This window comes from Tinamus guttatus, unplaced genomic scaffold (assembly GCF_059628265.1).
Source record: "Tinamus guttatus ecotype Peru unplaced genomic scaffold, ASM5962826v1 Tinamus_guttatus_pri_ptg000653l, whole genome shotgun sequence".
Taxonomy (NCBI): domain Eukaryota; kingdom Metazoa; phylum Chordata; class Aves; order Tinamiformes; family Tinamidae; genus Tinamus; species Tinamus guttatus.
This window is the reverse complement of record NW_028289187.1, coordinates 676,688-697,886: the sequence shown is the minus strand read 5'-3', so window position 1 is coordinate 697,886 and position 21,199 is coordinate 676,688. Positions and strand designations below refer to the sequence as shown.

The following is a 21,199-nucleotide window of genomic DNA, read 5'->3' as shown; positions in this document are numbered from 1 at the left end:
TGAACCAGAAACACTTTTACTGAAGTTGCTTTAAATTACTGGACATGTTAGGAAAATCTATACATAGTTATCCTGCTATTGAGAAACCTGCATTTTAATTTCTATTTCAGTAGCAGAAGCTCCTTTTTCCTGTAACACCAGGGCCTTGAAGATGATGAAGCTGAGCAATTCTCCCTCTAGCTGCAGTCAAGGAGGCTGAGGTCGATCTTGAAGTAGACGTACGGGTAGTACTCCTGGCTGCTCAGCTGTAAACCAGGGATGTCCATGCCAGGCTGCAAAAGCAGGCAGTGCTCCTTTAGCAGCAGAAACAAGCTGCTCCCAGCTAAGCAGCTGCTTCTGCACACCCTTGGGTGGGGATTCTTGTATTTTGGCTCTGTTACTTGCTTAAGTGCTTGGCTCACCAGCTGCATGTGGTGTTTGCTTGCTGTTTATGGGCTGCCTCGCGCTTTATTCTAATGCATTTAGCACTGAGAATTCACCTGTGGTTGCACTGTCCTCCCATCACACGTTGCTGGTCTCACGCTCGCCTGCTCTAAGCTGCTGTGACTGGGGGTTAATCCCAACGGGGTGACCTGCTGCGTGCTGCAGATGTGGTGAGGGAGAAGGAAGCTCTGCTGCCTGCTCAGGTCCTCGCTGAGGCGCCTAGGACAGCTCTGCAGAGCAGCGAGGTGTCACACACCCACCCTTTGCTGGGTGTGTTTCTGCAAGTTCAAAGACAACTTAAAAAGTTTTTTACCCAGACAAGCTGCCATGCTTGTATGCACCTAGCTGTAAACGTCAGACACTTTAACGCATAAAGTCTGTGACTGTGTTCCCCATCCTCTCTGTAACCACCTGTGCTAAGTGCAGCTGCATCCAGGGATCTAGCGCTGCAAGGCGTGAGGAAGGGCTTGCTCTAGCTCCTGAACTACGTACGTGTTCATTTGACTAAGCTGTGAGAAGCGGTAGCAAGCGCAGCTGTAGCCCCGATACGTACATCCATGATACTGGCTGCTGCTACTTCATCCAGGTGTTTGAAGACCACGTTCAGGATATCCCTCAGGCGTTTCACAGACTTCCTGTTGGGCTGCAGCAGCATCGCCTGGAAATTTACTGGGAGGCCGTACCTTGAAACACACCAACGCACCCGATCATCCCACGGGAGGAGGCTCCTTCCCCTCCCGCCCTCTCCCATCTTCCCGCTCTCCACCTGGGTGTTTCTGCATCACGGAACCTCAGTGGTGTTGGGATGCCTCCTTTCCTAAAAGCATTTTCTTTTTGAAGCTATAGGGGTGACTAAACAGTACCCTTTGCTTTCCACCTTCACTGAAAGGGCTCCTAAAGAACTCTATTTGTCAACATATTAAGTCACCTTCTTTCTTGGCCACCTCTGTTGTCTCCTGTGAGCTCCTGGAACCAGATGTGTTAGAGGGACATTCCCACCCATGAAAGCGGGCAGCGCATTTTGACTTCTGCAGGCATCTCTGCCAGGTTTACCCCCTTACCTCAGCACAGACTCAACGAAGACTCTCAAGGCCTTCACGTGGATCCAAGCCACGAATACTTCACTGAAGTTCACTTTGAGCCAGCGCAGTAATGGGCCCTATGGAAGCACATACAGTGATCCTGCGACCCCTTTGCTGTGAGAAGTGGTTCCACAGGCGTCACCACTACGATGAGCGGCTGAGTTAATTCTCAGGCAGCCAGGCCTTGGATCATCAACCTCATGAGCTACTTACGTACTGCTGCTTCTTATCGGAAGCTAATTTCATCAGCTCTTCTTTCTCACATCGCAGTTCTTTCTCATCAAAATAAAATTCTCGAACCATGAATCTATAATGGAAGGACATTTGTTCCCACAACTTGTATTCTATGCAATCTGCGCACCCATTTATTTTGCCTCTGGAGAATCATGCACGGAGTGTTTTGAAGTTGCTGGCCATTAAACTGTTTAAAGTGTGTGGAAGGTGGGAGCAGAAGTTACCATTAGAAAGCAAGAATGAATCTGCCGCCTGCTCTGCAGCAAGAGAACAGGAAGAGCAATGTCAGGGCCCATAGTTGAGACTTAAAAGAATGAATTCATTGTATCCACGGTCCCACTGCCTTCCCCTCTTGCCTTCTCTCTGCTTTTAGGGCCAGTAGCAGCCTTAAGAGCAAGGCAACTTTAAGCAATGATGTGTTCGTACTGCACAAGGAACAGGCCTGTGCTTATCCTCATCACCTGTCTGCTAGCCTGGCCTGCTGAGCAATGCAGGGTTGTTACCTGTTCTCTCTGGCTTTAGCCTTGAAGTCATCCATCACCTTCCTGAACAGGGTGACTGTGAAGAGTCCTCCCTCTGCATCTTCAGCAATCATTCTGCAGGAGGGAAGTTCACTGCTGTGATGTGGCATGACAAATCCCTCATGTCTTGTCCACATTCCCCTTTTGCAGTTCTTTTTTTATCATTTATGATAGCAAATGATACCTTGCTTTTCAAGACCTGCTGTGACCGAAATAGGGAGCAAACACTTTGCTAGCTTCAGCTGCAGTATTTCAAATCCGGATATCAATGTCTAAGTTCTTGAACTGTTCATACAGAGCTGCCTTCCCCCTGTTCTTCCTCCATGTTTTCTGCATCCTCCAATTCAGATAATATTACTGACAAGTTTTATGCCCTGGATTTTACCTCATTATGTGCTTTGATCTGAGCAGTAGAATATTTAATTTCTAACAAGGAGCTTTTAGTTCAGGTGAAATGATAAGTGTTAATGTAGCATTTGCTGATAAAGGTAACAGTTTGGAAACTGAATTAATCTTTCTACAGGAAGAAGCAATTAAAGATGCAAGAATAGTGTTTGGTCTCTCTCGAAGTGCTTGCCATCAAGTTTATGTGTTTATGTAAGTCTGAATTCTGTCTGCATTACTGTAACATGCTGTTTGTCTGTTTTTCACAAAAACCTAAGAACTTGATTCATTTTGGGGGTGATCACTGGAAGAAGACAGAACTAGATTACTGGGAAAAGGAACAACAAATTGGAAAACACCTCTAACAGCCTTCAGCTGAGCAATTTCTCATTTCAGTCAAGGCTGCAGCAGAAATGAGACCAGGCAAATCTATATGTTAATATGGAACCCATGTGTTAAACTAATGGTTCCCTCTAGGGTGTAGTAATTTGAGGAACTGAAGTACGTCAGGGATCTCTGCCATATTTTGGATTTTTTGCCATAATTTTGGCTTAATTTGGAACTTCACTTACTTTGTGGAGCGAGGCACTACCATATCAGAGAGGGACTCATAGGTCTTCTGCCACTGCACATAGCTTGACCTTTGGGCAACACAGAACAAAGTAAGGTCAGTAACTGCAGTGAACTAGGAGGCAACGTATTGATAGATGTAGTTGACTGAGCTACTGGCTTGGGGTAGGAGAGTGGAGCTCTTCAGGCCGGGCTGTGGGATAAAGGCACTGCCTGTTCCACCCTCTCCTGGCCTGGCCACCAGCTGGTCTGAAGCCAGATGTTGTCCCCAGTGCTGCACCCTCAGCTTCAGCCTTGGCTCGAGGCAGGGTCTAAGGAGGAATCGGGAGACGGGCAGTGTGTGGATTTGACACGCATGCGCCCGGCACCTGCACAGGATGCAGCCATTCTGCAGTGGCTCTGCTGCTCCACATGCAGCCTCAGGGCTCCTGCTCCAGTGAAACAAAGGAGGAAAGGGGTCGAGAAAAGGGTACATAATTGCAAATCATGTATTATCTGTTTAGAGGGAAAATCTGAGAGAACATGAACGTGCATAGATGAAAACCTCAAGAACTTACCTCAGCTTTTTAACAATGTTTTTAGCAGACAGAAGAGTGATGGTGCTGTGTGCGTATGTGCTCTCAAGGAGCCCTGCTGAGAGCACAGGGTTTTGTGGAGGCTGCTAAAAAAGGACACCCTATAACGCAGGCAGCCATCCTACGTGCAGGCATTTAGGAATACAGCACTGGCAGAGGCCCTGTGAGCACTTTCATACACTGGCTAAGTTCCAACAAAGATCTCCTTTTTCTTTTTTTTTTTCTTTTCTTCTTTTAACCACTGCTATTCCCACCAGGAGGCTGTTTGAGAAGCCACACTGCAAGTTAATATTGCTCCCATCTAGTGCTTAGGCCTGAAACTCAATACCACACTTGAGCACACGTGCACACACTATACCCTTACTTTGGCACTACGACTAGGAGCGTGATAAGATACTCAGAATTCAGAACAAAGTCTTCTTTATGCACAATGTCTGCTAGGGTCCGGGTCAGCAGATTTCCCCTACAGTGAACAAGACAAAGAGAAAATCACATTAGCAAGAACCCAACAGTAGCACACCGAGGGTACAGCATTGCAGGTACAATTGCTACGTAGCAGTATTTACTGGGGAAGGGGAACATGAAGAAGGAGGTGGTAAAGGACATGTCTAAGCATCTAGAATGGCCATTTATTTATTCTTACTGCAATTAAAAAGAAGAAAAAAATCAATTAAATTAATGCAATAATATTGGCAAGCTGCACTAGGCTATTTGGGCCTTTCCTCTATGTGAAATTATACTTACTTTGCTACTATTGCCCTTATAGTAAGGTTATAGATGCTGTAAGTGCATGCTTGAAGCTACCACTCGTCTCTTAGTCACTGCCAGCTCCTTGCTGGAGGCAGCTGCTTTTCCAAGGCCGCCTGCATGGCAGCCAGGGACTAACGTTAGTGCAGGTCTGGGCTGCTGGCGCCCAGCACATGCAGACTGCAGGGGATGAGCTCTGCTCACCCCGCGTGCAGAGGCACCTGCAGAGCAGCCCAGGGCGGTGGCGGCCTCACGCGCAGCCTCATGCATGGGCCTCACTCAGCCTCATGCGTCGGCCTCACTCACAACCTCATGCATCGCCCTCACTCACAGCCTCGTGTGCCGGCCTCACGCGCCAGCCTCACGCACAGCTGCACACATGGGCCTCACACACAGTCTCACGTGTGGCCTCACGCACAGGCCTCACGCATGGGCGCTGGGTGACCCGGCGGGGGCATCTGCTCTCCTGCAGCGCCAGCCCATTCACTTAATCACACTGAGTCCCACTCAAGCTGCACACTTGGGAAGTGACGATGACACCCAGCAGGTCTGGGCTCCCTGTCCTCCTGCCCTCAGTGGGGTGAGGAACGATCAGCTTTTGGTTAGCTGTGCCAGCCTGAACAATAATTAACCGGCCAGAAACAGCTCCTTAGCTGTTTGTTAAGCCTAAGCCAGCTGGCACAAGCTCACACCAGAGAAGCCAGCACTTGGAGGCAGAGAGAACTGTGAGAGGGAGACAGGACCCAAGGTCCGGCGCTTCTCACACTCCTACACAGACCTCCCGCCTCTCTCCAGGAGCCTAAAGCTGACATGTGAATTGCAGGAGTGGGCTGGGAATATAAGGGCTGGATTCTTGGAAGGCTGTGGGCTGCCTGCAGCACCAGGGGGGCAGGGACCAACTCATGCTGCCCAGAGCATGGGCCTGTGTGGGAAATCATGGCACACATGGGCATGCTTTGGATGAGGGCTTGCACAGCATCTTCTAAGTTGCTCTACATTTACTACTTACAGGAACAGTACAGGAACTTACTATTCTCCCCAGTGATAGTCTGGAGAAAATCCAGAAAACAGGTAAACAGGTAAAGAGCACCAGCAGCTGAAGAGAGGAGAGAAAACCTTTTGGAAGGCCTGAGCGAGCGAGCATTGCTCCCACTAATGGAATGAAACAAAGAAAAGCAAAACGAAACAAAGAAAAGCAAAACTGAGCGGGTTGCTCCTGGGGTAGGCACAGCAGGGAAATACTGCCTTTGGAATACTGTAGAGGTGACTTATCTGAACTGCATTTGCAGAGCTCCTGTAGGCAACAGCTCAGAGCTGCAAAGGAATTCACCGGTTGGCTCAGCTGATCTGGTTTCTGACTCCCTCAACCCCATCAGAATGGCACAGGAGAAGTTGCTTGTGACTCTTTTCCAAGACAGTCTGTTTACACTGCTGCTAAAATCGCATTAGGGACTGCGGCCTCCCTCAAGCTGATTCTAGGACATGCTGATCACACTCGCTTCCCCTAACTCCCATTTCTCTTCAAGGATAAGTTAGCACGTCCCAAGGCCAAACACTAACTTTGTTCCCATCACAACACCCATGGGCTGTGAATGTGAATGAAAAGAACTGAATGTGGCCACACACTGTACTCAGCTCAGCCAGCAGAGATGGGCACGGGCACGCGTGGTACATACATAGTTTTTTTTTCCAGGCTTTGCAAATTTCCTTTAATGTTGTTGTATGCAGCTGCTCGGGTCTTCAGGTCTGCTTCTATCTGAGTGATTTGCTAGAAATAAAGTAAAAAGAAAGCCACTCAGCTAGGTGCTTGGAGTGCGTTGTTCTCACCCTCCTCCCTCTACCTCCACACTGTGAAGCAAGGATGGATGAAGAAAGGTTGTCCTTGGTTATGGCCAAGAGGGAGCAGAGATCACATCTATGTGCCACCAAGTACCACTATGGCAAAGACATCTTCAGAAAGCAGGATTCAGTTAGCTGTAGCTACAGGTGTTACAGTCGTACCTAAAGGAACAAGTTTTGTTTCATACATCACCCCTATTGACCAACAGATCATTCCTTCCCCAATGCATTGAGAGCGTAAATAGCTCATCCAACTTTCAATGTGTTTGGTTTAACATAAAGCCAATAATTTTGCAAGAGAACTCCAACATGGAAAATAATAGGATATTGCAATAAAGGGATAAAAGTGCAGAAAGCAGGTCAAAATCTGACAACGTGTCATATATGGAAATGTTTCAATACATCAGTATTACTACAGTATTAATTAAAACAACACTGACAGCTTTGATTCAGAATGTGGTCTTCTGAGGCAGCTCCTGCCCAAACCGAAGGCAAAACTCTCATTGAATCACATGAGAGGAGACCAATAACTTCAGAATGACATGATTCTCCATTCTGGTACATTTTTAAAATGTAGAGTACAATTTACCTTTGCTAATGCTTCTGATATATTTTTCAGTGGCTGCTTTATGGGATATTTGGCCATGTCCCACTCAAACCGGGTCAGATAGCTAATTAGGTCAACTGAAAATACAAAGAAATGTATTAAAGCAAGCAAATTACTTTGGGGTAGCAATCTCATCTATAGCCTAGATATAACTTTCATTAACATTACAGGTGTATTTCAACCAGAAATCTATCTCTGAATCCTTATAGAAACTTGATCCTGATCAAAAATACACAAATGTTGTTTCAAACCTGGAAAAGGCTGTACCAGAATCTATTTTTTTTCACTACAAAACACTGTTAACACTGACACCACAAAGTTGGTTCTACCAGCAGGGCAAAGCCATGTGCGTCTGATCTCCTCTGTAGAAACAGGGTCACATAACACACCTCAGTCTTGATGAAGGATTCAGCGTGCTTGAATTTAAGCCCAGCAAGAGCTGTTGGAAAAATACTTTGGGCCAAGCTTCTCTTGTAATATTCAGAGTTGCTAAGAGCTTGATGCAAGGTATTAAGAGCATAGCCCCCCGCCCCCCAATACAAGCCAGCCTTGCACCACTAAGAGCCCTGGCTTCTTCCCAGAATTGAGGGAAATGATGCACAAGCTCCTAGAACAGGTTCTGGCTGCTACATTTCATTTGAAGATGCTCCTTAGTATCAGAGAACATTGAGGCTTGGGAATCCTATGGTATTAAATGAAAAATCTCCCTTAACAGCCCATGCAATCAGACAGCTCTTTGCCTTAGCTCGGCCCAGGGATACCCCCACACTCCTACAGTGTTTTGGGGTGACTTTATGGGATGGGAAAGCTCATAAATCCTGACACAACAAGCAGAGGCTGCAACGTGGCCCTGCAGGTTAGGAAGGCTGGGAAAGGCAGCAGATGCCCATCCCAAAGGGCAGGCTTGCATCCAGATCAAGAGGGTGCTCATGGGAAGTACCTGGGAAATTGCCTTGGGAAAACAAGGGGTAAATGGTGCTCAAGGCGCTCAGTAAGAGCAGGGCCACAAGGGTACTACTCCCTTGACCAAAGAGTTGGCTCATACTTGCAGCAAGGACTGTGTGGGATTTCTTGCGGATGGTCTTCCAGGGCATGGGACACATGTTACGAAGTGAGTTATGTGAAAAGGAACGTGGAAGTTGTTCAATTGCCACACTGCCAGCCGAGGGTACTGCAGTGTGGTGTGACACCGAATACCCTTGGCCGGAGAGCCCTATCCTTTCCATGGGCTTCTCTCATCCTACAACAGAGTCAGTTTACCCTATTAGATTTCCAAAGGATGGAAAGTCTTATGTTAGCAGGACACAGGCTCCTTATCAAAGGATACCACTGAGCAGGAGGCAGAGAGCATTGGTGTGACTGAGCTGTCCCCCTCTTTCTTTGAAATCAGACAGTCATGTAAACTTCCCACACATCCATTGCACAGGAGATGCAGCCCCTGAGGGAGGAGCAGAGTCTCCTGCACGAGGAATGCACGGGACAGGGACAAAATTTCAGAGCTCTGCCAATAGCCATGGCATGCACAGTTTTGTGGTAGCCTTTTCTCACAATCTCTGCAGAGAAAGGATCAAAAGAATTTGAAGGTAAAGATGATGGGAGCATTTTCAGCATTATGGTTTCAGTCATCTTCATGCAACAGTTCTGCTGGTGCACCCTTTCAGGGGTGGGAGACACGATATGGATATGACTAAAGGATTTCACCCTGCTGCCTCTCTTTCAAGCTCTGTTCCTCACTCTTTGCTAAATCCAACAGGAACTAAACCTGCAAAGAGTGAGGCTTTGCATGGCTGTGCAGAGGAGCAGTGCACTCACGCCGAGTCTTTAAAGACAGGCACTGACCTATTTATAGGAGAGCAGATACGAAAGTTCCCTCCAGACACACGCAGGCCCTTTCTGCCCTTGCCTGTCTTTAATCTCAGCACGCAACGTCAGGCACTTGTGCAGTGCACGGCACCTCAGCCCACTGCACAAGTTAACCCCTCCGCACCGGCAGCGCTGCGGGGAACTCGCACAGCCTGACCCTGGCGCGGGCACAGACTTCCTTCGGGTGAACACACGGACAGAACGGAGCTTGCAATACCAGGCAGGACTGGTGTAGAAGAGCTCCCGTGCTCCTGGAATGGCATCCCTTCATGCATGGAGCCTGTCAAGTCATTCCTAAACGGCATTTCATAACTGTCCATCCAAAAGAGGATGTGTGGGCATCCCACTGTGCCCACAGGCTGAAACCTTAGCTCTGATTTACTTACCTTAGCGTAGGTATTTTAACAAGGCTATTTTAATTACTGTCCCCACAAACCTCTTATTCCTCCAAATGTTGATGCTTCTCATTTTGATTTAATTCCACTTTTTAGCTTACTGTAAAGAATGGCATTATTCCTCTGTTAAAATCATTTTGCGTTAGCAACACTGTCTGAACCGTTGAAGAAAAGCTTTACTTACAACTCACATTTTTGATTTCATCACGAGCAAGAAAGTATTTCCTGCTGCTGTGATACTCTGAAATTCCAGTAATACACAAATACACATTCTATATGAGAGACATCTCCATATGATTGCTTCCAGCTCTGGCCCCCTGAGATGTAGTACATGTGTTCACTTAACTAAAAAGGCTCTATTTTCTGCTGCTTTGCATGTTTCTTCACAAAAAGCTAACAAAACAACTGTTAGATATCATCCTCCCTTTAGGCAGTATGTGGGCTAAACTGTTGTAGGAAATATATACAAATGGAGCTAAAATGGGACAACTTGCATTAGGTAACTTATGATTTGCATTTGGATGGTTTAATAGTCTGAAATAGGACCATGCAGCAAGAAGTGATATGTTATTATCTCATTTCTGTCCTTATAACCTCAAAGAAGTCTTCAATTATAGGATCCTTCCTTTCCTAACTGGAGAGAGGGAAGAGGAAGAATCCCTACAAGAGTGTTGATACTAGAAGAATCCTCCTGTACTCACATTTTAAATTAAATCAAAAATAATTGAAAGGTTGAAGTCTTATGAATCATTTAGACGATCAGAGGACAGAAATTAGTACCATGTACAGTCAAGTAATTTCCACATCCTTCTATTACAACACATGCAGGGCTGACAGGAAAATAAAACAATATAAGAAGAGGAAATAAAGGAAATAAGCTAAACCTGTTGTTTCTCAAGTCATAGGGATATCGTGATCAAGCTACGAGGTTGTTACTTGAGAAATCCATCGTAACCTGATCACTGTATCTCTACAACCAGACCAAGACTTGTCTCTAGCACTAATACACACAAATGCATGCTTGGACCAACACTGCAATCACCAATCCTCAACATACTTTTTAGACATTTCATTTTGTCCTTTAGCCCTGAAACACAACAAGTGGGATTATTGTACCTGTCAAGCAGTTGCATTCATCAAACGCCAGTCTCATTTCATGCAAGAAGGACATTTTTGGAAGAACCTCCTCCCCACCAGACACCCACACAGATACAAAGTACAACATTACAGGCAGTTAAAGGGTCTGATGGAGTGTGTATGCACTCATAGCTGCTTCCTCTGCCAGTTAATGGTATCACTTCCCAAGCCCGCAGGTGCACGTGCAAGGTGCCCAGTCCAGGATAGCTGTGGAAAACCACGTTTTTCAGCAGCCCTTAGGCACACTCAGGATCTAAAGCGATGTGTAGAGATGACACACAGGGAGCTGTCACTTCTCATGTGATATGGTTTGTTCTTGATATGAACTCCCTATAGGGCCTTGAGGATCATACCAAATGATGAAGAGAGGAAGTTCATGAAAATTATCAAAAAAAGACATGTTGACTACTTAGCAAAGATGCAAGGGTGCATACAGCTGAGTAGCTCTGCTCCCATGGCCCTTCACCATGCCAGAAGAGCCTCTGCTGCCAGTGCTCATGTTCTCTGCTGTGCAACTGCTGCCGGCCAGCGCAGGACTTCACAGGGGGGACCAAAGTGAACTCACTCGTGACAGGAGAGGTGTTGAGCCTGTGTGTGTCCTGTCAGCTCCTGGCACAGCCTTGTGAGTGCAGCCCCGGCTGCCCTGAGGAAATGTCATATGGACAGGGCACCGGCAGAGCCCTTCTCCTATTGCAAGGACCACAGAGAAATTACGTCCTGCTGCTTGCGCAGGGCTGCAAAGAGCACATTTCCTACCTGCCCCCTGCGGAACAGCAGGGTGTTTCTGCTAACGGAAAAAAAAATATGTTGAGCTGTTAGTGTAGAGAACTGCTCAGGCCTCATTTGTCACTGCAACTGACTCTTAACACAGTATTTTGGTCTGGGAGCTCACAATCAACCTAGAGCTCCCCATTAACCCATGAGGTTTTCCACATTTCACAGGCATCACCTCACACCTCCACCTGTGATGTCAGTCAGGTCCATGGCCACCCGAGCACATGCTCTACCCTAGCACTGTAGGAGGGAAAGAAAATTGCTAATGTATTGCTGAGAGATGTCATGCAATCATACAGAAAAAACTTTAGTTGCATTTAAGTGGCTGATCCCTTAGAGAACACAAAAAGGGCTAAACTATTTTAGGAATGAGGGAGAATATCTTCTGCTTTCTCCTTCACCTCTCAGGTCTGGTGCTGGAAAAATTCCTTCCATAAACGAGTACTGGAGACTGAACACCATCTTGGAAGCAAAATTAGACAAAACTTCTAAAAACTTTGAGAAAAACAGGATCTGGCTTTAGAAATCTTTATAAAAAGTCTTGCTGATGTTTGTCCTTCTTAATGTGTATGTGTTTTGGTTCTGCATGTTCGTATTCTGAAGCAAACACAAGCAGTAACCAAGCATCAAGGTATTCATATGCATCAAGGTATTCACATTCACAGCACTTACCTCCATTGGCCAGAAGATTTTCATGGACTTTATCTTTTGAGTCCTCCATAACTTCTCCTATATACTGGGCTATTTTCTTTATTACGCTTGAAGGAGGTGTAATAAGAGAAACTTGTTAGTGAAGAAAGTAAATTAATATAAAACAGTTGTCACAATTATCTGATTAACATGGAGATACTCAAACAAAATACTTCTGAAATAAGGCAGTTTAGTTTGTAATTCAAATAATGATAAATTACCTCTGGCATATTGCAGAACTAAATGCCTTACTTCTAGATACACCTATCTTTGTAAACATATTCTAGGCAATATCACTTCCCAAAGCAGATAATGCACAACATTTCACAAGATTAAGATTCAGCCTTCTGTACACTATCTGTACACTTCTGTACACTATCACTTCATGATAATTGTATAAGAAACCAGAAGAAAAGAAGCACATAATTAAAACTCTGGATTTGAAGAAGGGTTTAGAGGCTATGCAGAATACTCCAGGCTAACAGTGATTGAAATACATGCTTCCATGGGATACTAAGTACATTTTTATAGCTTACTAAGATAAAGTTCTTACAAAGTACTTAGTGGAACACAATGATGTCCTGTGTTTTGACAATGAGAATTTCCTTCTTATTCCACTTCTTTATGGGGATTCACTTTCTTTCTTCCCGTTTACCCCTCTCCCTTTCCAGGGAGGGCAGCAAGCCTGGATTGAACAAGGTGTCTCATGGCACCAGACCATTCTGCAGTTCAGAATCTGGGCAAGAACCTGGGGCACCAGGAAGAACTTCAGCTCCTCCGTGATGCCTACAGAGCCCGGACAAATCACCCACCCAGTCCACCACTGACACCTGAGGCTGGTGAGGGGATCGCCCTCCAGAGCAGCCCCACAGGCTGCAGCAGCAACTGACTCTTAAACCTCTAAATTCAGATGAGATGAATCCCACCCTGAGCAAACATTATGCTCAAACGCTGTGATGAGAGGATGTCAACTCAGCTGCAGCCGAGTAACAGAAATAAAAACCTAGGAACATAAAATGTGTATAAATACACCTGTGTATCCTATTAAAGAGTCATACATTTTGCTTGTAAAAGTACTACAGTGAGAAAAACAGACAAACAGAAAGACAGAAAGTCTAACATTCTCTAAATGATACTGTGTTTTAAACAGCACTATCAGCAAGGCCCCCATAATACTGCCAAGGTGGCCAGCCTAAAATCTCAGGACACGACAGACCACTGCAGACCTAGAAGCTGGGAGAATCCCTGGGCAAGAGTCACCCAGAGGACTGTGAGCTTCAGAGAGCCTCACACTGCCATATGGCAACATGGAAAAACACTCCATCTCCCTGTGCAAATAAATAATAAAAGTATGTGGAAACAATAGACCCTGCAAACTCTTGCCCCTTCTCTGCTGTCCTGGCAGGAGGCAGTGCTGACAGGTTAGTGCTGCCTGGCTTTACTGGCAGTTTTGTTTATCTAGCAACAGTTCAGCAGGTAGCTATTTCAGAGGAGCAGGAATGTAAATGCTCAGGTCACTCAAACAGGCTTGTAACCCTCTGTGTGTCATTTGCTTCAACTAAGTGTAAGTGCTTGGCATTTAACCCTTGAATAACAGTTTATAATCCAAACCTGGAACATATATTTAATGCATAAAATTGACTTTGTTGAACTTTAGCTGTGGATACATTTGTGTTGATTATTCTCTGCTCTTATTCTACCACGATGCATTTTTCTCAAGCACATTTTTCCTGTTTTTAAAATTCACCGATTCCCCTTGATTACTCAGCTCTATCAATAAACAAGACAAATAAGAAAAACACTTTTCACAATAGTTTACTCTTTACTCTGCCAGGGCCTGACCCAGGCTATTTTTTTTTTTTTTTTTGCACATGTCATATGATGAGCAGCATTACTTGTATTAAAGGGACAATTAGTGGAGTAAATTGGCATTGAACTTGAACAAGGAACTGCACCATGTTGTTAAGTTATGACTAAGGAAACATAGTGAGTCTAGGAGGCTACTGCTGACATTTCATTTAAATTTATCTCCAGGAACCTGACCACACAACCTACAGCAAGCTTCTCAGTCACCATAACTCCTCACAAAGTTGAGTAGTTATGCTCTTCTGGAAATCAGTTCTTCATGATTTTTGCAAGCCTCCCACTTCATTCCAGCATGAATGACCTCTAATAACCAAAGGCCTGAACAGCTTTACAAAGAACTTGGAGCAGGGTTTCTCCCATCAGATGGAGAAGGCCGCAGCACGGAGAGATTTATTGTTGAATTCTGCTAAGAAGCCTTAAAAAGCAACTCTGTGAAGGTCAATATTGTGCCCAGCACAAAGAGATCAAAAGTAATCATCCAAAATCAGCCCTGGCTCTGCTGAAGTACCAGTAAGATCAAAAAATGTCCTAGAAAATATCCAAACTTAACTTCTGCCCAAGTGGCCAGCATAGATGTAACTAGCTTGTATCAGTAGTTCTGTATCCATTCACAGCTGACAAAATCCATGCAAGCATCAAGCACATTTAGGCAAGTAAATCTTCAAACATCCCTGGCTAGGGGAAAAATGAAATAATTTAGAGACAGAGCTAACATCTGCCTCTGTGAGCAAGACCATGACTCTACATAAGGTGTGCTTCCAAACCAAAATAAAAAAGCAACTTGTACTTTTATTTCCCCAATAAGTGAAGTATACTTTGTGCCACAAAACCTTATAACCAGGCATTTTCTCAGCTTCTTTCACCGTATTGTCCTTTGTACACCCAGATCAGACTGGTCTAAAAGGAAAAGCAGGCCATGATCAGCAAGGAAATCATGTGAGTCAGTGCATGAGTTAGTTGGACACAATATTCTGGTTTTCAGGGATTTAAAAACATGAACGGGAGAGCTCCAGATTGCTCTCAGAAGGCCTTCTTCCTTAGAACTTCCTTAGTATCTGTTTGAGAAAGGGCACAAATAACAAGAGGAATACTCCAGAAAAAGAAGGTAAGCGATAAAGGGAGATAGAAAATAAAGCTCATCCCTAAATGCTGCTTTATTAGTTTGAGGTGAGGGACATGTCATTCTTTAAAAAGAAAAAAAATAAAAGAAAAAACATAAACACTTTCTAGCAGTTTCCCTCTGTGAAACATCTTCCCTGGAATTGCCACTCAAACAGATCATGGTGCACTGACTTTAGTCAGACAGATTTTAAGGAATGATCCTTCGTTTGTAGTGATTCTACAACAATCAACGCAGGCGCTAAACAAATCCTATCCACTTCAGTTGAGCTGCAGCCTGGGCTAAACTGACTCAGACCAAGGTGAACACAAGGACATGCCATCCTATAAAAACAAAACGCTGTTTCTCATTTGTATGTAGTAAATAAGATCTATTTTACCTTTCAGCAAAGCTATCAAGTTTTCCCAACTCATCTGAGAGTCCAACAAGAGCATCCAGTGTCCCAACCTGCACAAAACATGAGAAATAGGTTAAAAAAATGCACAAGAAGATGGTGAAAAGTCTCTGTTGGCAGAGTCTTAAGTACACTGACTTATATTTAGAATTTATGAATTCAGCAAATTTAACAGACCTTTATTCATTTAATGGAAAATAGGAGCCATTCCTTTTCCCAAGACTTAGGGCATAAAAAGCCTTTTTCCAATAAAGGAAAAACTGTATATAACTGTAATAACAGTCTCAAGTTCATGCATCAGAGTTATCCTTCCTATTTCTCATTCCTGAATCATCAAGTAGCATAAATTGATCTTTTACCTCATAAAATATTGAAAATAAATACACACTATATATATATACATAAACAAATCTTACGTACAGGGAGACCCAAGGGAAGCAATACTTATTCCAAAGAGGCTCTTTGACTATGTTCTTTTCTATTACCAAAGGCTAAGTCTCTCATAAAAGCCATTTCCTCCAAGTCCAATATCTGCTTTTGTAGGATCCTCTGTCCTTCATTTATGGTATCCCAATACATTACTGAATCTCTTCTCCTAGTGTTGCCAACTCTATGTGGCAGACCATACAAAAGGTCAAACTGAAGAACAGGAGTCAAAACAAATTTTACAGGGGACAATTAGCAAAATAAGAAGGGCTGCATTGCCAGATGTTGCAAATGCTTTACTTCCTTTGGCATTTACGAACTAACACCAACATCAGCTGGGTAAGGCCCATAGCTGTGATTTTACCTTCTATCTCAGATGCTCATGTGAAATACAACATACCCAGTCTGTAACAATCATGTGAAGATTGTTATTTGAACAGGCCACACTCCTATTTCACTCGCATCATTATGTAATTGTAAGAATTTAAGTTATATTTTTCAGTAATATTTTCAGATTAAGGCCAGATCCTGGATGGTTGTGAGCGACAGGTGATAGCAACTCCCTGTGGAACCAGGTTGTCCATTTGTTGTAGCTCTATTGACTTTAATGCAACATATTTGGATTTTTCATACCCATAACTGACATAAAAGTAAATTGCATATCTTTTAAAATAAGGATTAAATAATGCAAAGAAATATGGAAATTCTGAATTAGCAATATTCCTATTTATATGACAATTGGTCATACAGCTGAATATACGCACACCTCTACTTCCCACAGAGTAATATGAATTATAAGGACTGTCTTCTCTCCTCAGCAATCTTACCAGTATAGTTCTAGATACTTAACTGCTCCCTGCTTGGAGTGATCCAAGATGTTCAGTGCTGTATGGCTTTCATGCCTGGGAATAGTACAACAGAGCCATTGCTTAACTGGTCATCTTCACTCCTTATACCTATATTCTCTCAATATGAATGGAACCCTCAGGCAGACTCACTTCTCTTTGAATAATTTTCAGCTGACTATAATCCACAAGTAATCACAAGGCTCTTCTACTCTATGTATCTTATCTCTAAAGAGAAATCCTAGATTCATCTGAAAAACCCATACCGCTGACTGGGGTTGCTGCATTACCCACACCCAAACCCTTTTACCAAATTCTTTTACCTTTAAGTCTGGAATACGGAATTTGCTGTTGCTGGACAGGTTGGATTTAGATGTCACTGTGTTCATCCTCTCCCAAGCCTGCAGATTTGTTTTGTCTCCTGGAGCAGAAATAAGCCAGAACTCCGACATGATCTAATCGTTTCCCTTCGCGCCGGTCACTGCAGAAACACAAAGTAGTAAAGAAGTAAGAGGCTAGGAGAATACTGCATAAAATGAGATTTTTTTTTTTCTCCTTAAGAACAGAAAAAGTTACAATAAAACCCCTGGACTAGTATTTTTTCTTTTTTTTTCCTTTTTTCTTTTCTTTTTTTTTATATATGGAAACACAAGGACAGTGACTCATTCCTCTATGTCAGACTGAAGTGGAACATGACCTTCTCCTGAATGTCACAGAAAGAGTGCAGCAGTTCCTCCTTTCTCAGGGTTTCATCCAGCTTCTGGGCAGGACATCCTCCTGAATGAAGAAGAAAAGCTTCCTCCTCCCCTTTTCCCTCCCACCCTGTTCTCATTTGCACCATACAGTAAAACTCGTTATCAGTAAAAGTCTCCACTGTTGAGTTTGTGGAGTTTGGAGACTTCACTAAACCATCCAGATGTGATTAAGGAATTCTACTTGAATAAAATTATCTCTTCACACCTTTGGGCACCTGTAGGCAAAAGGTGGAAAGAAAACATAACGAGACCTCTCGTGAACTTTCAGGCTGCAAGAGACGCCACGGGCAAGGCGCAGTATCACCTTCCTCGGTGGTTTTCTTTCCAATTTGGAGAAAGGCAAGCCATGATGCAAAGAGAGTACCAGCGAAACACAGTGCACACAAAGAAGTGCGGTCAAACCCCACGGGGACACCCTGGCCGGTGAGCACCGAGCGGACGGGCAGGACACCGAGGGCAGCTCTGCCCTTCTTCCCCCGGAGACGCTCGCGGGGCTCTCCCGCTCCCAGGAGAAGCTCCTCAGCTTTGACACCGGCCCCGTCGCTGCCCGGCCCTGCCACTCTCCGGGCTGGGGCGCCGCTGGAGGGGCAGGCGGGTGGGCAGCGCCGGAGCCCGGGCTGTGCGGCGGAGCGGAGGACACGGCCGGCACCCTCCGCGCTGCCTTACCTGGGCGAGGGGCTGCTCCCGAGCCCAATAGAACGGAGCCGAGCCCAATAGAACGGAGCCGAGCCGAGCCGAGCCGAGCCGAGCCGAGGCGGTCGTGGCCGCTGCTGCCGGTCTGTGGCGGCGGCGCAGGCGGCTCCCGCCGCGGCGGGGCGGGCGCTCCGGGACGTGCTCGGTGCGAGGCCGGGCCAAGCGCCCCCGCGCGGCCGGGCAGGAGGCCGCGCCACGGGGAGGCGGGCGCGTGAGGCGGCGGCGGCGCTGCGGCCCGTGCCCGTGCCCTGCGTGCTCTCCTTCAGCTCTGGCTCGCGAGAATGACTTACCCTTTCATCGCGTTTTCTTTAAAAGCTGCCTGCCTTTGGCGATTCTGAAATTTGGGGGAAAACTTTTGTTTCTTCCACTTCCCCAGGTGTTTTCTTTGACTCACACACTGCAGAAATCTGCAAGGTTTCCTCCCTGTGGTGGTTTCTTCTTGGGCAGGATATTTTGCGGGGGGTTATTCCTTACTAAAGCCTCCAGTTTGTCTCAAGTTGCCTAAAGCTGCCTGCACAGTTGAGGGTAGGCAGGGCTAGCACCTCTGCGAGGTAGACACCTTGGGATCCTTAGAGACAGATGCCTGTGGAGTCCAGGCATTTCTCAGCACTGGGGAGGAGTGGTGGGAAGTTCAGGTTTTAGGGTCTGTTATAAGAATCTTTAGATTAGATGAAATAAAGAAAAAAAAATGGACTCACTTTTTCTCTTTAATCTTTCTTAGTCATACCAAAATATATATATATATATATATATAATTAAATGAGGGAGTGAATCTCCACTGAGAGCTCTCCAGAGAAAGAGAGGTTTTTATTAGTCCACATAATCACTGCTGGAGTTAGTTTTGGTTTATTCTTTCTCCTTTCTAAACTATTCGAACAGTAAGAGTTCATAACTGGGATTAGTCTGGTTCTTTGGTTCTTTGAATCGTGGTGTCCTCTGGGGCACAGCCAAGGACTTTCCAGAGACGAGGCAGGAAACCCATCGTAGTGATAAATGTCTGTGTGAGGGGTACAGAACTGAATCTTGAACTGCATGTTTTGTTTCTCCATGCATTTTATCAATAATAGTGAAAATAGAATTACCTGATGTTAAATAATATACATCATATATTTCTACTCAGAGGCTGTTGGTCTGAGAGGTACAAAAATCTCATTGTCTAGATAAAGCAGTTCTTCCGAGTTCACAGTTTCATTGGATCCTTGACGCAATCATAAGTAGTAGGGTTTTTTTCATGAGTAATTTTAGAAATGCTACATTCTCATAAGGTTCTTACTTTTAAATTGTGTCTGTTGACACTGGTGTTAACAGATGAGCAACACTATTTGCTGTGTTGATTCTAGCTGTTGGGGATGCTTCTGTGTGCATGGAGAGCAGAGGGAATAAGGAGATACCCAAGATGAAGGGCTTTTAGATCCAGATTCTTGGATTCCACAATATATGCTGTTTTATTCCTAAACATTTTTGTTAGAGCAATGTTATTTTTATGATTCTTACTTTTCTACATGGAATCATTAGCATTGGTTACTTGCAAGTCACTATGCTACTTAATTTATCATTTTAATAGCAAATGATCAGGAACCAATGATATTCTTGCCTAACCAACATCCTCTAGAATGTTTTTTCTTATGACATATTTCCATTGTGATTTTTTATTTTTTTTCTCCATTTATTTCAGTGTGGACGAAGCAGCAGTGGATGAAGGAGGAATGAGTCGTGCGGCTCCTGTGTGATCCCCTGGTTCTGTGCGCAGCCTTGTGATCTCCAGCCTCTCTAATTCCCTTGTGATCGTCATGTGCTTTTCTGTTCATTTTGATCCATCAGTGCAACCCACATTTCTAACTGTGGTTTCGCTTCTCACTTTCTAACTATTTCTTCACATGTCACACTGATAGGCAAACCTTGGTCTCCAGCAGTCACTAAGAGCACTGTAATATCCTACTTGAAACACCCCCTAAGGCAAAATTCTCATAACAGATCATGAAAGCAGCTTACCTAGACACTTATGACATTGATATCAATGGGAATGCTTTTGTTTTAAGCATTTGGTTGTAAAACAGCAACCACAAAGCTATAGTTCTCTGTAAAACAATTTATACATCTATTACAGCATTACCTTTTTAGTCCCCCAGTAATGTGTATTTTTTTTTCTGATTAAAAAGAATAATAATAATTAAAAAAAAGGTCTTGTGTTTTATTATTACAGAAGTAATATATTTTAAAATGCAGTCTGCAATATCTCAGTGAAATAAAATACAGTACTACTTAAGTACATATATGGTGTAATATTTTCTGTGTACTGTTGAGATGTAAGATTAGTGTGTAAACTATTTCTTTAACTATTATAGTTCCTTAGATGTCTATCTATATCTTAAATAAGATTAAGAAACATTGTTAAGAAACATTGGTTATTCACTCTCTCATATTGTGCAAAAATAGGAGGAGCTTCCCAATGAATTACATATATTTACTTTTGTACACTGAATGTGAAACATAATTTCAATGTAAATACACTTGACAACTTGTCCTTAGCAAAATTTTATGTTCCTAATCAGTGCTTGAAACTGACAGTATAGGAAGTTACACTATGTCAACACTCCTTAGGGCATCAGGTCTGCACTCTGGCACTGTTCAGACATGAGCTGCAAGGCTGATTGGTTTTGGAAATGTACATTTTCATTTTGAGCAATTAAAGGAAATAAACAAGGTGTTTACTTCTGACATTGTATCTGACATTTGAAGTCCAAATGATTTCAAAGTATCTGTCCAGTTTTGAGAAAGCAAATAATTAGTTTTGAAGCATATAATGTGTGGGTTCTGAGGCCAAAATCGTAACATACGGATGGTTTGAAATACGACATGGACAAGTAATCAATCATATATGATATTGTAGCAGAAGCATACCACAGTAGAAAAGGAGATGGGTATTCACAGCAATCACCATTGGCAAAAGGCTCCTCAGAAGACCAAGGCTGAGTCAGACCAGCCGGCTGCAGGAGGGAGCCCAAGACTCCTCCCTGCCTGCATGGAGTGACGGGGCCCCGGTTTGGGTGAGATGCCAACGCAAGGCTGGGTATTTTGAACAAACTGAAATGTGTTATGGCAGGTTTCGTGCATAAATGAAGACAAAATGTGACAAAATAATTGTCACTGTCCCTCAAAGAAATGAAAGTGTTAATAATAATTTAGAATAGTTGTGTTTTTGTAAAGGCTTGTAGGAATTTGTAGGTAGGCAGGGACTATTTTGGAGCCACTTACTGAG

At 44.2% G+C, this 21,199-nt stretch overlaps 1 protein-coding gene across 1 annotated transcript; it reads right to left on the bottom strand.

Moving 5' to 3' along the window:
• Window positions 1-176: 176 nt before the first annotated feature.
• On the bottom strand, window positions 177-16,958 carry ATP6V1C2 (ATPase H+ transporting V1 subunit C2). The gene is made up of 12 exons (XM_010224345.2): window positions 16,816-16,958; window positions 15,207-15,274; window positions 11,824-11,909; window positions 6,965-7,059; window positions 6,213-6,304; window positions 4,154-4,252; window positions 3,217-3,285; window positions 2,243-2,335; window positions 1,719-1,812; window positions 1,485-1,582; window positions 977-1,106; window positions 177-272 (listed from the first exon to the last, which is right to left on the bottom strand). The coding sequence occupies exons 1-12, from the start codon at window positions 16,942-16,944 to the stop codon at window positions 177-179; spliced, it is 1,149 nt and encodes a 382-aa protein (XP_010222647.1). The 5' UTR covers window positions 16,945-16,958.
• Between the last annotated feature and the right edge of the window lie 4,241 nt (window positions 16,959-21,199).

Excerpts from the sequence above, each read along its gene's own strand:
- ATP6V1C2 (XM_010224345.2), bottom strand. The coding sequence starts at position 16,944 with ATGTCGGAGTTCTGGCTTATTTCTGCTCCAGGAGACAAAACAAATCTG. Across the intron at positions 6,305-6,964 it reads TATCAGAAGCATTAGCAAAG|CAAATCACTCAGATAGAAGC; the intron begins GTAAATTGTACT and ends CTTTATTTCTAG. Across the intron at positions 3,286-4,153 it reads CTCCTAGTCGTAGTGCCAAA|GTCAAGCTATGTGCAGTGGC; the intron begins GTAAGGGTATAG and ends TGTTGCCCAAAG.